The 13,954-nt window shown below is 37.1% G+C and overlaps 2 protein-coding genes across 8 annotated transcripts in view; both read right to left on the bottom strand.

The window, feature by feature from the left end:
- Window positions 1-4,102, bottom strand: part of tead3a (TEA domain family member 3 a) — a 46,948-nt gene extending 42,846 nt beyond the window's left edge. For 4 of the 6 annotated variants that reach the window (XM_051880731.1, XM_051880734.1, XM_051880733.1 and 1 more), the window contains exon 1: window positions 3,884-4,101. The gene's annotated coding sequence lies outside the window, so the exon portion shown is untranslated. Of the gene's footprint in view, window positions 1-3,883 lie in introns of all 6 variants that reach the window. The other 2 variants (XM_051880730.1, XM_051880732.1) reach the window with 1 other exon arrangement.
- A 2,714-nt stretch (window positions 4,103-6,816) lies between these two features.
- Window positions 6,817-13,954, bottom strand: part of tulp1a (TUB like protein 1a) — a 44,956-nt gene continuing 37,818 nt past the window's right edge. For both annotated transcript variants that reach the window (XM_051880061.1, XM_051880060.1), the window contains 5 exons: window positions 10,457-10,569; window positions 10,259-10,367; window positions 10,070-10,168; window positions 7,708-7,879; window positions 6,817-7,479 (listed from right to left, as the gene is read on the bottom strand). In XM_051880061.1, coding sequence (XP_051736021.1) covers window positions 7,346-7,479; window positions 7,708-7,879; window positions 10,070-10,168; window positions 10,259-10,367; window positions 10,457-10,569 — 627 coding nt within the window. In that variant the 3' untranslated portion in view covers window positions 6,817-7,345. The remainder of the gene's footprint in view (window positions 7,480-7,707; window positions 7,880-10,069; window positions 10,169-10,258; window positions 10,368-10,456; window positions 10,570-13,954) is intronic.

Raw genomic sequence — 13,954 nt, 5'->3', positions numbered from 1 at the left:
TTGAGTATTGGAATTGAACTTCGGCATTCGCATACTAAGAAACGGCCATATTAAACACAGAAACTCAACTGAACTTGCTTGATGTTTGAGAACCAATGAGGTTTGTTCTCGCACACCAAGCAAGTACGGATGAGCTTTCGTGTTTATATGATGAGCTCTCTATATGTGCATTGATCTATTGTAATGCAATATATGATTAAAAGCCTACATTTGTCCATCATATAAAGTGATAATGTCTCTACAGAAGACTTGGATTAAACTGCTCGATTCATTAAAAATGATGAGAGATACCTTCATTTTTATTCCAAAGATGCGAGGGATTGTTTGGAATAACACGAGGGTGAGTAAACGATGACACACTTTTATCCCTTTAAAACGCTGTCTAACGAGACAACGCACTAGATTTTAGAACAAAGCATCAGTCTTCTGTGGGAACCTCGAAAAAAGCCTTCCAAATAGACCTTTACTCAGAAAACTGAACTTGAATTCTTCCATGATATGGCTAAGAAAACAATGCAGTTGTACACCGCATGAGGAAAGAATCCGTCACACATGTCTAAGTTCAGACTAAATCGACCAACACCAGATGATCAACAGGAAATTGAACCAAAGAGTGACAATTTTGAAGTCTGGATTTACAGACGCACCACACCTGATCTCCACGCCCCATGTGCCGAGAGACACAAAAAAGGGTCAACCCTAAAATCTAGCCCTAAAGGAGGACAGAATTACTTGTGTAGATCAGTATGTATACCAGTCTGAAGCACAAAGAACACACTGCAAGGCTATTTACAGCAGTGAGCTCACCAAACACACTTGTCATGTTTTGCAGGCACTCTTGAAGCTCCACAGCCAGTGTTAAAGGGGTAGTTCACTCAAAAATGTTGTCTTCATTTGTTCTCATGTTGTTCCAAACTTGTATGAGTTACTTCCTTCTGTTGAACACAAAAGGAGCTAATTTTAAGAATGTTGGTAACCAGACAGTTGACGGTACATTGACTTCCACAGTAAGAGAGAAAATAATGGCTACCGTCAACTGTTTGGTTACCAAAATTTTTAAAAATATCTACTTTTGTGTTTGGGTGAACTACCCTTTTAAGAAAATTCCAGTTGAGTCATTCCGTGTCAAGTCAACCAGAGGTCCCCGGCTCAAATTTTTGATTTTGTTCAATTTTTTTCTGTAGAAAGACAAACATAAATAGTGATGAAAGCCAAAATATTAAATGTCACAGATGTATAGTTACTGAGTATTCCACTATTTTGTAGAGGGGAGTCAAAATGACAATTTTCACGTGGGATTTGGAGCCAATTTACAGGGGGTAAAAATGACTTTAGAAAGATGGCAGCATCATTATTTTATTTTTACACAGAGATTGGTATCTGTTGACTTTAGCAATCTTTGTTGCATTATATGCCAACAGTGACAGTTCAAAAATGGCAAAAAGCACTTCTTGTGTTTTTTGCCTCAAGTTTGCATGCCTGTAACTCAAGAAGTATTATAGATATCTTAATATCCTTTTAGATTCTGGTTCTTAACTAACTTTCCTTTTGGTATCTTCATTTTAAAGGCCCTCGATGGTTCAATCCCAGAGATATGGAGATCTTAATGCGGCTTCTTGAGTAAATTGTATACATTTTCAGTGGTCAAAAACCAAATGTGGGTCACTTTGCATACAGCTGACACTTTTTATCTTTTAAAGAGGAATATATGAAGAACAAATAATGTTGAAACTAGAACTGTATCTCATGTTTTCTATCAACTCAATTGCAAAGAACATACCTGTCTGAGTGCCATAAATATTCCTATTCCAAAGTTTGCATGCCTGTAACTCTAAAAGTATTCAAGATATCTTAATAACCTTCTAAATTGTCATTCCTAATAAACTTTTCTTTTGAAATCTTCATTTTCAAGGTACTGTATAGTTCAGTCCCATAGATATGTTCAAATTGTTGAATTTTACCAATTTCCATTGATTGAAAACAAAATGTGGTTCACTTTGCACAAAGCTGATACTTATTGCATTTAAAGAGGAAAATATTTTTTTTTTTGCTATTTTTGAACTGTCACCGTTGGCATATAATGAAACAAAGATTGCTAAAGTCAACAGATTTTACTAATAGATCTACCAAACTCTGTGGTAAAATATTAATCTTTCTAAAGTCATTTTTACACTCCTGAAAATTGGCTCCAAATCTCAGGTGAAAATTGGTATTTGACCCCTCTCTACAAAATAGTAGATTACTCAGTAAATATTCATCTGTGACATTTAATATTTTGCCTTTATGTTTGTCTTTCTACAGAAAAAAATATTAACAAAATCAAAAATTTGAGCCGTGGAATTTTCCAAAATTTGGTTGATTTGACATGGAATGACCCTGCTCTCATTGGGTTATATTCATAGAGGAAGAAAAAATACAATGTAAATATATTCAGAAAACTTTCCATAATATTACTGCCCATTTGAATGAATATAATAGTGGAAAAATCATGCAATACTCCACTAATGTGGAACTGCTCTGTGTTCTTGATTAACAGATGTCAGAAGTAAAAAAAAAAATATGACGACAATTATGAAGATGTTATTCTTGTAATAATAATGATGAATATAATTGGATAAAGCTAAAGGCATTTGTAAAGAACTTGGTGGCCGATCAATGAATATCTATTAATGTGAGAGAAGAGGTGATAATTCAACAAGGAAACTTCTGGATTTTTTTTCTTGGCACCACTGTTATAGACCTGTCACATTTGTTTCAAGAAATTCCCCTCTGATTGCTCACCGTAACCTTACTCGACCTGAAAAACCTGTTCAATCTCTGCATGGCGAAACTGAGGGGGCGCGTTGAACCGACACGTGTGATGACTGGACCAAGATGCAAGGATCTTAAATGACTTAAAAGACTATTTCTGATGAATGGGATTATTACACTCCCTTTAACAGCTGAAACTGAATCATCCTAGAGACTGATCATTTTATACACAACACCGAGCCTTAGATTTCAAGAGAGAGAGAAAAAAAAAACACTAAGCAGGAAGATTTTCATTTCGTCATGAACAGGCTGGGTTTTCTGAGTAATTCTTACAGGCTTAAAGCTCATTAACCTACATGAAACAAAGGCGCTGCCATATTACATGAATTATTCGACATATTACAACCATTTTTATTGACACACATTCACGCATGTTCACTTTTGTAGTGAACATCTACAATCAACACCTACAAAACAATGATTTAAACTTCTAGTTTATTCTTGAATAGTGTTTTTAAAAGTTTTTTTCTGATTACATGATGGACAACTAAATTATGCATTTAAAGACAAAATTGTTTTGGACACACAGCTTACTTCAGGTCATGTGGACGATTAGGCTACTAGACAATAGACAAATTTTTTTTTTTTTTTTTTTTTTTTTTTTACAAATATCAATGCACATTTTGACATTTGATATGCATATATAAATACATAACAAACAACTTAAAAATGTATTAAAATGAAGAGAAGTTGATTGGCACCATGGATAAAACACACTATTAATCAGTTTAGTTAAAAAACGAAAGATGTATGAGCTCTATTGTCCATTAGTTAATATTTAGAGATACAAACCATGAAACCACAAATACATGTTATTAAAATCATTTGCTTCACGAAATTAGTAAGCTACAAACTTTCTCATACTCATACAGTGCTCATATTCTACTGATGCGTGTGTGTATTGAAATATCAGTAATACGTTTACATCTGTAAACCCACGTGTCTGAGCGTGCAATGCAACATCACTGAAGCTGCTCCGAAAAAATGCCAAAAATGAGAATGATGTAAAAACTGCAGCGCGAGCGCAATGACTGCATGAAACAAAGAAGCGCAATAAGAGTTTTGCACTTACCTTAAACTCAAACCTCTGCTCTGCTGGGCGCAAAAAAAAGGATTTCAAGCTCTATCTCATAAGCTCATTTACAAATGCAAACCACGCTTATGTTTTTGAAGAAATATTTCTCCTGATTTGACAGTAAAGCTGGAATGTGAAGTATGACTTCGGTATGAAATCACGGCGAATCCGAGCGGAGCGCTGGAGGAGGAGTCATGGAGGAGGAGGGAGGCAAATCTCCACCCCACTCAAACTTCACGAGCAGATCTCACGCGTGGGCATCGCTGGAGATGCGCTCATTGGCTGTGTGTGTGTGTGTGTGTGTGTGTCTCAAAACCTAGAATGCTACTTATCTAGACTGCATTTTTGGGCATGATTGGCACTTTCCTATACTGACTCAGCTAACTAAAAATAATAATAATAATAATAATATATTCACGTTTTGTTTTAATTCATACTATTTTATTCTTGTTTACAAATTATTTGGGACATTATAGTCGCATTACGAACATATAAATAGCACATTTTATTTGGTTTTATTTATTTTAGGCTAGCATGATAAACAAACACAATATTTTGACCATAAACGACTTAAAGGGACAGTTCACCCAAAAAATGAAAATGCTGTCTTCATTTACTCACCCTTATGTTTTTCCAAACCTGTATGAGTTTCCTTCTTCTGTTGAACACAAAAAGAAGATATTTTGAAGAATGTTGGTAACCAGACAGTTGATGGTAGCCATTGACTTCTATAGTAAGGGGAAAAATACTATGGAAGTCAATGGCTACTGTCAACTGTCTTCAAAATATCTTCTTTTTTGTGTTCAACGGAAGAAAGAAACTCATACAGATTTGGAACAACATAAGGGTGAGTAAATGATGACAGAATTTTCATTTTTGGGTGAACTATCCCGTTAAGGAATGTTACACTTTGTATGAATTTCGTATTTATTAGATTTCAGATACCTTAACTTTACTATAAGGTCCCATCAGTTAATATTCTAACAATGAGCAATACATTTGTTACAGTATATCTTTGTTAACATTAAAGGGTTAGTTCACCCGAAAATGAAAATAATGTCATTTATTACTCACCCTCATGCCGTTCCACACCCGTAAGACCTTTGTTCATCTTCGGAACACAAATTAAGATATTTTTGTTGAAATCCGATGGCTCAGTGAGGCCTCCATAGCCAGCAATGACATTTCCTCTCTCAAGATCCATTAATGTACTAAAAACATATTTAAATCAGTTCATGTGAGTACAGTGGTTCAATATTAATATTATAAAGCAACGAGAATATTTTTGGTGCGCAAAAAAACAAAACAAAATAACGACTTATATAGTGATGGCCAATTTCAAAACACTGCTTCAGGAAGCTTCGGAGCGTTATGAATCAGCGTGTTTTGGGTGAACTAACCCTTTAATATATAAAAATACAACTGTTCATTATTAGTTCTTGCAGGTTAGTATTGTAGAGTAAAGTATGTAAAGTTGTATCAAATCAAATTAAACCACACCTAATTTAAAGGATTAGTTCACTTTAAAATGAAAATTAGCCCAAGCTTTACTCACCCTCAAGCCATCCTTGGTGTATATGACTTTCTTCTTTTTGATGAACACAATCAGAGATATATTAATAAATATCCTGACGCATCCGAGCTTTATAATGGCAGTGAACGGGGCCAACGAATTTGAAGCTGAAGGAAGTGCATCCATCCATCATAAATGTACTCCACACGGCTCCGGTCTTTAATAAAGACCTTCTGAAGCGAAGCGATGCGTTTGTTTAAGAAAAATATCCATATTTAACAAGTAATTAAGTAAAATATCAAATTTACTCCCGCTGGACCGCCTTCCATATTCAGCTTACGAAGAAAGTGTAACTGACTTTGCGTCAGTTACGCTTTTTTCATTAGTTGAATACGGAAGGCGGTCTGGCGGAAGCTAGAAATTTTACTTTATAATTTGTTAAAAATGGATATTTTTCTTAAACAAACGCATCACTTAACTTCAGAAGGCCTTTATTAACCCCCCGGAGCCATGTTTATGATGGATGGATGCACTTTCTTGAGCTTCAAACTCGTTGGCCCTGTTCACTGCCATTATAAAGCTCAGATGCATCAGGATATTTATTAATATAACTCCAGATTGTGTTCATCAGAAAGAAGAAAGTCATATAAACCTAGGATGGCTTGAGGGTGAGTAAATCTTGGGATAAATTTCATTTGAAAGTGAACCAATCCTTTAAGGGATGTAAGCAATTTCTATGGCCACTAGCCATCAAAAGGAATTGCTGTTTCCAAACAGGTTACCCAGACACTCCCTCCATCTGCTATTGGTCAGCCTCGTCCCAGAATCACACCACTGGCTAATGTTGACAGGGAGTTTTCTAACAGGCCACATGTTACGGTTCTTGGTTGCTGTGTTTACAAGCCTACGGCAGCCAAATAGACAAGTATCATATCTCAGGACATGTATTTCAATGATATCTGACAGGTTGTATGAACATAATATTTTTCATACAGCTACTTTAAAGTGCATAATACTCAAAGGGGTGGATTTGGGTGGAAAAAGGTACATTTTCCCTTTTTATTACAATATTAGTAGTGGAGAGGATATGTTGAGGACTTAACATATTTAAACAGGTGAGAAGAGCCTGGAAGCCTGTGAATTCACAGCAGTCTGGTGTATTGAGACCATAAAGCCTTGTTGAAACAGCACCACCCTAAGGACGACTTCTCCAGTTCATCATAAGGTAATCCTAGTGATAAATCAAAAGTCATGTTTATGTGGACAATTGTGTTGTAGCTTGCAGCTACACATTTCCCCTCCAGCTTGTTTCACTTAACAAACAAACAATGAAACTATAGTACATGTAGTATTTATTTTAGATACATTTGGAGATCTCTGAAAAAGAGTAATTTCAACACTTTTCTATATATATATATATATATATATATATAAAGGCATACACATTTTGACAGAATTAGTATAACCAAAAAAAGAAAAAAAAAAAACCCAATATGATACTGTAATTCAGTAAACGTATTCTAATCAAATTTTGAAACAACAAAAATGACTTATGTTTTCATATGTTTTGCACCTCAGGTGTTTGAGGTAAAAAACATATATTGCATTCATCATTTACTTTTGATATAAAAAAGTCCACACATTCATAAATCTCAGTACAACACAAAGTATAATCAAATAGTCTTTCAGTCATTTTATGTAGCCTGCATTCATCCCATGCATCCATGCAGCACATGTGTGTGTAATGCCTAGCTTTGACTGTCAGTTCCTGTTCTGTTTCTAGGTAAAGTTAAATGTATCCCAGTCGCATTCAGGCACAGTGAAAATCATAAAAATGTCCCACGTTATCAGATAGCACATCTTTCTTCATCTTGCATCCTGATGATGAACTTATTGTGTTGATTACAAAGATGCGACTCCTGGTCATAAAATTTTGTGCCTTGTGTTCATTCGCAGGCCAATTTGCCATCAAAGCTGGACAGAGCGATAGCAAAGGCTTGTACTGCACACATGGGGTAATTATAGTCCAGAGTGAACATATCATCTGCCACCCTTCCAAACTGCATCACGATGTAGCTATCTGCAAAAGAAAGCATTTACAGTGAGGCTATAGTTTTTACATTCAGGCTATAGTAACAATTCTAAAACGAGCACAGTTCCAGCATAATATAGAATTATCAACACAACATATGCAAAAAAGTTCAATTTGTAACAATTTGTCCTATTGAAAAGTTGTAACCTTTTTGTAGGTCCAGTTGAAGAGGTAAATGAGATTGACAGAACTGGCAATATCAGCAGTATCACTCACTGTCTTTGCTGTGGACGATCTGGAAGTTCTTGACAGAGGCTTGTGTGACCCGTCCAGAGAAGTTGAGGACATAGGAAGCAGTGTCATCATTCCAAACTGGAGTTTTGTTGTGGAGTTCAATCAGGTTGTCCATCTGTCTGTTCTGGTAGCGCACAAGTATACTGTCGTTTTCCTTTATGTAAAATAACAGAATTGTTGTTCATGAACGAACTGGTCATTGTAAACTGAAAAAAGTGTAAAGACCGTGTCATTTATTTAAAGTTCATTTTTATATCGGTCTAATCGAAAATCGTAGTTTCTTTCATTCAGTTTGACTAAAAGCAAATAACACTCCCCACAGAAAAAAATGAGTAGTATTTTCACTTGACACCATAGTAGCTGCATTTCCATTACCCTTAAAATTGCGCAAATTGAAATTGTGAATTGAAAATACGCCCAATGGAAAAAAAAGTTGCAAAAACTCCCATATATCACAAAAAAGTTTTTATGCTCACATGAGGTGGTTTTTCAGACAATTTGAAAAAGGAATATTTCGCAAAACTGCAATGGAAACAGTTTTTTCGCATTTACAGGTCACTTTCCGTATGTAAAAGTCGATCATTCTTTTAAGATGGCGCAGTAATGTTTGGACGGAAGATGAGAGTTCTTCATTAAACTCATAAAAGACAAATGAATTATGGGAATACTGGAGTCTAAACAACAAAGAAATGCCACAAGTAGATGGGAGGGAGAAACAAGTATAAGGGGCTTTCCTTGGCATTAATGCTTGGATAACACACCTACGTATCCTTCGATTAAAAATAATTGCTAGTGCAGTGGCTGCGAGATACTTAAACCTACTAACATCCGTTGCCATGATTTTTGGAATGACTTATCGCAAGAGGAAAAAATGACATTTTAGTCACTTAACATCAGCTAATAGAAATGCCGTCATTTCGCAATAGTTTTTTTATCGACATTTAGAAAAAATTGCAAAAGTTTTGTGAAAATCTGTAATGTTAATGCGCAGAACACCTACTGGCTAGCTTCAATGATGGCAGAAATTATTGTGGGTTTTCTTAATTTTCATGGCATTTGGTAGTACATAAAATATGATGCATACGCATTTCAAGTTGTCTTTATTTATGGCAAGTAAACTAAATTAAACACTGACTAACAAAATTCTTCAAAAGTGCAAGTTCTACTTTCATATTATAGCTAAAGCCACATAACCTTTTTCGTTAATGTTAGAATCAGGGGTCAGTTGCATTGTATGTATAGTAGGGGTGTAACGGTACACAAACATGCTGTTTCGGTTCGTACCTCGGTATTGAAGTCACGGTTCGGTACGGGTTCGGTACAGCAGGGGAAGAAAAATAAACCATAAAATTGCTTCTTTTTTCTTCTTTTTTATTAAACAGTGGTTTACTGAACACTTTGTGTCTCTCTCTTTAAATAAATTCAATTATAATTCACATTTTCTTAAGGATAAATAAAACCCAACTCAACTAAGGCAGTAAACTATATACAGGGAGCCCTTTCTTACACATTACTATAATATTAAAGGTTACAATTAACAACAGAGCCCAAACTATTAAATTCAGTTGCTATTTATTTTTTTATATATAATAATCAACACTCAAAATAAAAAAAAATAAATAAAAAAAGAAAAGTAAATTGCACATTAGGCAGGTTTTGCATTTACTTCTAAAGTATTACTCCAATTAATTTTTTAAATATAATCATTTACATAGTTACTGTCATAACTTTTTTCATGACAAATTTATTTAAACATATATTAAATAATTAAGATATTACTAACAGGTAAAGTAAATATAATGAATATATAAGCTAATATAGTGCATATATTTAGTGAAATGCTCCCCTCTAGAGTTAATTTCTCCAGTGAAGTAACATGCTGTGGACACTAAATGACTTGCCTGAGGTAAATGTAATGCTACGTGAGATATTATTCTCAAGTTGTTTTATTGATGTATTTCCGTGGTTGAAACACAGGTTGAGAGATTACATGTAAACATATCTATGCATAGATCATCTCTTCTTCTTCTTCTGCTCTTTTTCCTGTTGTGGCGGTTAGCAAACAGCATTGCATTACATCACGCGCCCCCTTCTGCACTGGAGTGTGGATCGTTTGTGACTGACTGTATTCGTCATCTGACTGTATGCGCTGAACCATGACATCCGTACAGTATGGTTTGGGACGAATACATGTACTGTTACACCCCTAATGTATAGGTACGTTTTTGGAATTCTGCAAAAAATTAGGTTAAAGCACATTTTTCCAGTGAGCCTTTATTGTGAATTTACTTGCTTGCCTTTGTTGTTACACGTCAGAGTCAGAGATAACAGTAACTGAACTCACTGTTCGTGGACATATCGGCACTCGTTCGTTGTCGTCATCCATGCCTGGGATGATCACAGTCATTTTTCTGGGCCCTTTAAACCCCAACACATTTGTCTCCTGGAAAGAAACACCAGTTTCTACTTTGAAACTTCTAAAAGATTTTTCAACCTCCAGGATGACTGTTGAGGAACTGAAGTGAGCACTCACGTAAATGATAGCCGCTAGTTCTTGCCGGGCATTAGACATGTCCCTGAGGGCACGGTCAGGGTTGAGACCATTGTCAAACACTGTGAACTTGGTACCCATGAGATTAGACCTAAAAAGAAGAGAAGCCACAAAGCAAAAAAAGTGCAGTAGCTCAGCAATCATACTTATTTTGCAAACATTTTATATCAGACAAGTTACCTCAGCTTTCCGATAAAATTATCTCCACCCCGTGACAGGTCAGTGGCATCTATGGATATCAAATAATTTGACGTTGCACTCTTTTTTCTTTTTCGACCAGCCAGTAGGAAGACCTGCAGGATGAAGTTAAATGGCAAAGAGGGACCCCAGTTAGTCATCAATAGAGCTTTTCACAATGAGCTTAACCCCATTTTATTGTTGTTCTAAACCCCGCTTTTAACCCCGGGGAAAGAAGTGTTTCACACCTTGTAATTAGGGGTGGACGATATGACCAAAATCATATATCACGATTGTTCATGATAATGACATATATCCCTATATATCCCTATATCATAATTCTTGTCACCAATGTCAATATCACCAAAAACTAATACTAGCCTGAAAAAAAAGAAAGAAAAAAACTCAAGCTCACTGAAGACATGTAAAAAGTCAGTGATAAAATAAGAATAAGAAACTAAATACAAGCAATAGCACACAAAAAAAAACCTACAGTAGAACACATAAATAAATGCTACATAAATTGTATTAAATTAAATGTGTAAATTAAATATATATTTCTAATTATTAAAGTTGCAAAAGTGATTTAGTCAAAAGCAGTGAGAGATTTTCTCTCTTTTGTTGTTTGATTAACATGAATAACAGACAGCAGGAATATTAGGCAGCTGTCACTTTAAGACCGAATGCCTGGACCTAATATACTGTTACACGTGTGTTTTCTTTCTCAGCTCTTTACTTTCACTTTTGAGATAAATGACTGTGTTTACGAGGATACTTGCAAAGACGGCATTTTGACACATACACGTTTGTGTATTTAACTGTTCAAGGGCAATAAACCGGCAAAAAAAAAACTCAGTTCAGTACACATGCGCTGTCTGAGCAGCAGATTCATGTGAGCACACTGAGAAACAGTCTCTCAGACAGTGCGTGCATATATCGAAATGAGTTCTTTTTCACTGCATATTGCAGTTTACTGCAACCAACAGCCAGACTTATGCCTTATTTTCCCATGCTTTGGACAGTCGTGGAAAAATGTCAAATGGTTACAAAAAATGAGACAACTGGAGTGAAGAACAGACCATTTCATTCTTACCTTTATAGTCCAAAAAGTCCATTCAGGATAAACTTGAAAGTACTTGATAGTACATCAATATATGATACAAGGATGCGCAATGCAAGAGGCTTTATGTAATTATACTATCATGTGTGGCGTTCTTCCAATCAGCGATACTGACCCCTCAAATAAGGATGATAACCCTGGATTTAGCAATACACAGTGGGGGGGGCATGACAGGTGTCTGAAGCATGAGTCTAAACAAGACAATGAACTTGACATTGGCAGGTGGCAGCCTATGACGTCACCAATGGTGCGACCGAAAGTATAAGAGGGCACCTGTGCAAAATGTCATCCACTTCTTGTCTGAAGGAGATGTGTGCAAGAATATCGAAAGCATGGCAAAGGGACGCAGCGTCCCCTTCCCTATTCTCAGGGAACCATGGTTACATGTGTAACCTGAGACATTCCCTTTCGAATGGGAACTTGTGCTAGACCCTAGGGGTCGCTATGGAGAACATAATACCCACGCTGCCATGCTGAAGGGATGAGTGCCCTGTGAGTGCCCACAGAGAGCCTAACACTCAGGAATTCTGTTTAAGCAGCCCTGGAGAGTGGAGGCCTCAAACAAGAGGCCTAGGCAACACTCTAACCCAAGGGCAATACAGAGAAAGCTCAGAAAGAGCTAAAACTCAGTTTATCTGGCCCACGAAGCTCCGCAGAGTGGAGGCTTCAACACAGTGTCTCTCATAATGAGAGGAGGCCTAGCAACACTCCACACTGAGGTCAGTAGCCAAGAAGGCTCCCAGAGAGCCTAATGACCTAGCATACTACTTTACCGCCTAGCCGAGCTGCAGGAGCGGAGGCCTCAGTATGAAGACTCTCTAAATCGAGAGGAGACCTAACAACTCCCTATGCTTAGGATATGCTCCGGAGGCTTCAATAAAGAAAACTCTTTCTAGCGAGAGGAGGCCTATAAACACTAGCAGTAGCCAAGGAGGCTCACAGAGAGCCTGCAACTCGCAATTGCTATCCTAGCGGAGCTCTGGGGAGCGGAAGCCTCAATAAAGACAACTCTCTTAGCAAGAGGAGGCCAGTAGACAAGGAAGCTGACAGAGAGCCTAAAACTCACAATTGCTATCCTAGTGGAGCTAGGAGAGGAGGCCTCAGCCTGATGACTTTCTAAATCGAGAGGAGACCTAACAACACCCCACACTCAAGATATCTTGCAAGGATGCTCACAGAGAGCCTACAACTCACAATTGCTATCCTAGCAGAGCTTTGGGGAGCAGAGGCCACAATATAGACAACTCTCTCTAGCGAGAGGAGGCCTAAAAACTCTTGCAGTACCCAAGGAGGTTCACAGAGAGCCTAACAACTTAGCCTATGGCTGAGCTCATAGGACGAATACAGTACATCCTATGCCTGTAAAGAAAGTTCTAAATAACAGGGCTAGCAGCCTACCACAGTAATAGGAGGAGCTCAGAGGAGCAGAGGCCTCTAATAGAACTACTCTCTAAAGAGAGAGGAGGTCTTACAACACTCTGGTTCAAGAGCAGTGACCAAGGACTTAGACCCAGGCTGAGCTTGGAGGACGGAGGCCTTAAGATAATGACTCGAGGCCCAGCTACATCCAATGCCTGTCACGGAGGCCTACAAAAGCCTAGCAACCTGACACTAAAATGACAAATGGAACTCAGGGGAGGTACTCCCAACCTAGATGCCCAAGAGGAGGCTCAGGAGGGAGAGCCTACAGCCCAAACCTGGCTCAGAGACAGAACAGCTTACCAAGGAGGCTTCTCAAAGCCTAAGGCCGGTTTCACACTGCAAGCATCAGTGGCGCATGAGCGTCGCGTTAGCAGCGCATGAGCGTGAACTGCAGCTGCAGAGACGCGCGAGTATTCACATTGGAAGCGTCACAGCAGCAGCTCCAAGCTGCATATAAAGTGAGCATTTCTTTACAAAGACAGCTATAAATTAGTTTTTACAAGTTAGTCATTTATAAACTTGATAGTCTTGAAATTTTGTTAACATGGGGAGGTGTACAACACTCGCATATAAACGTAAAATAAATAAAAATAAATAAATAAAAGGCTTGTGTTATCTATTTCTGCACACGAATGAGGTAAGCTTTGTGTTTTACATCATCTGCCGCGTGCACGTTTACAACACAGCAAACTCAGCGAAAAAAGCCAGCAAACTCGGGTTTGATTTGGGTATGCTAGAGCCTATATAGCTGTCTGTGTAATAACTAAAATAATGTTTATGTATCATATTTTCTGGCCAGTTTACTTTAGTTTTTTTATAATACACCATACTTTAACCCAAACTGAATAATTAAAAACAAGTTTAAATGAGTAAATCTTCTATAAATATTTTTTAATATTAATTTTCTTCCCTGACATTGTTAAAACACACTAGATATGCTTATTCTGTGCATTTTGAGC

The sequence above is a fragment of the Ctenopharyngodon idella genome, chromosome 22 (assembly GCF_019924925.1).
Source record: "Ctenopharyngodon idella isolate HZGC_01 chromosome 22, HZGC01, whole genome shotgun sequence".
NCBI classification, from domain to species: domain Eukaryota; kingdom Metazoa; phylum Chordata; class Actinopteri; order Cypriniformes; family Xenocyprididae; genus Ctenopharyngodon; species Ctenopharyngodon idella.
The sequence above is the reverse complement of the archived record's forward strand: the minus strand, read 5'-3'. Positions and strand labels throughout refer to the sequence as shown.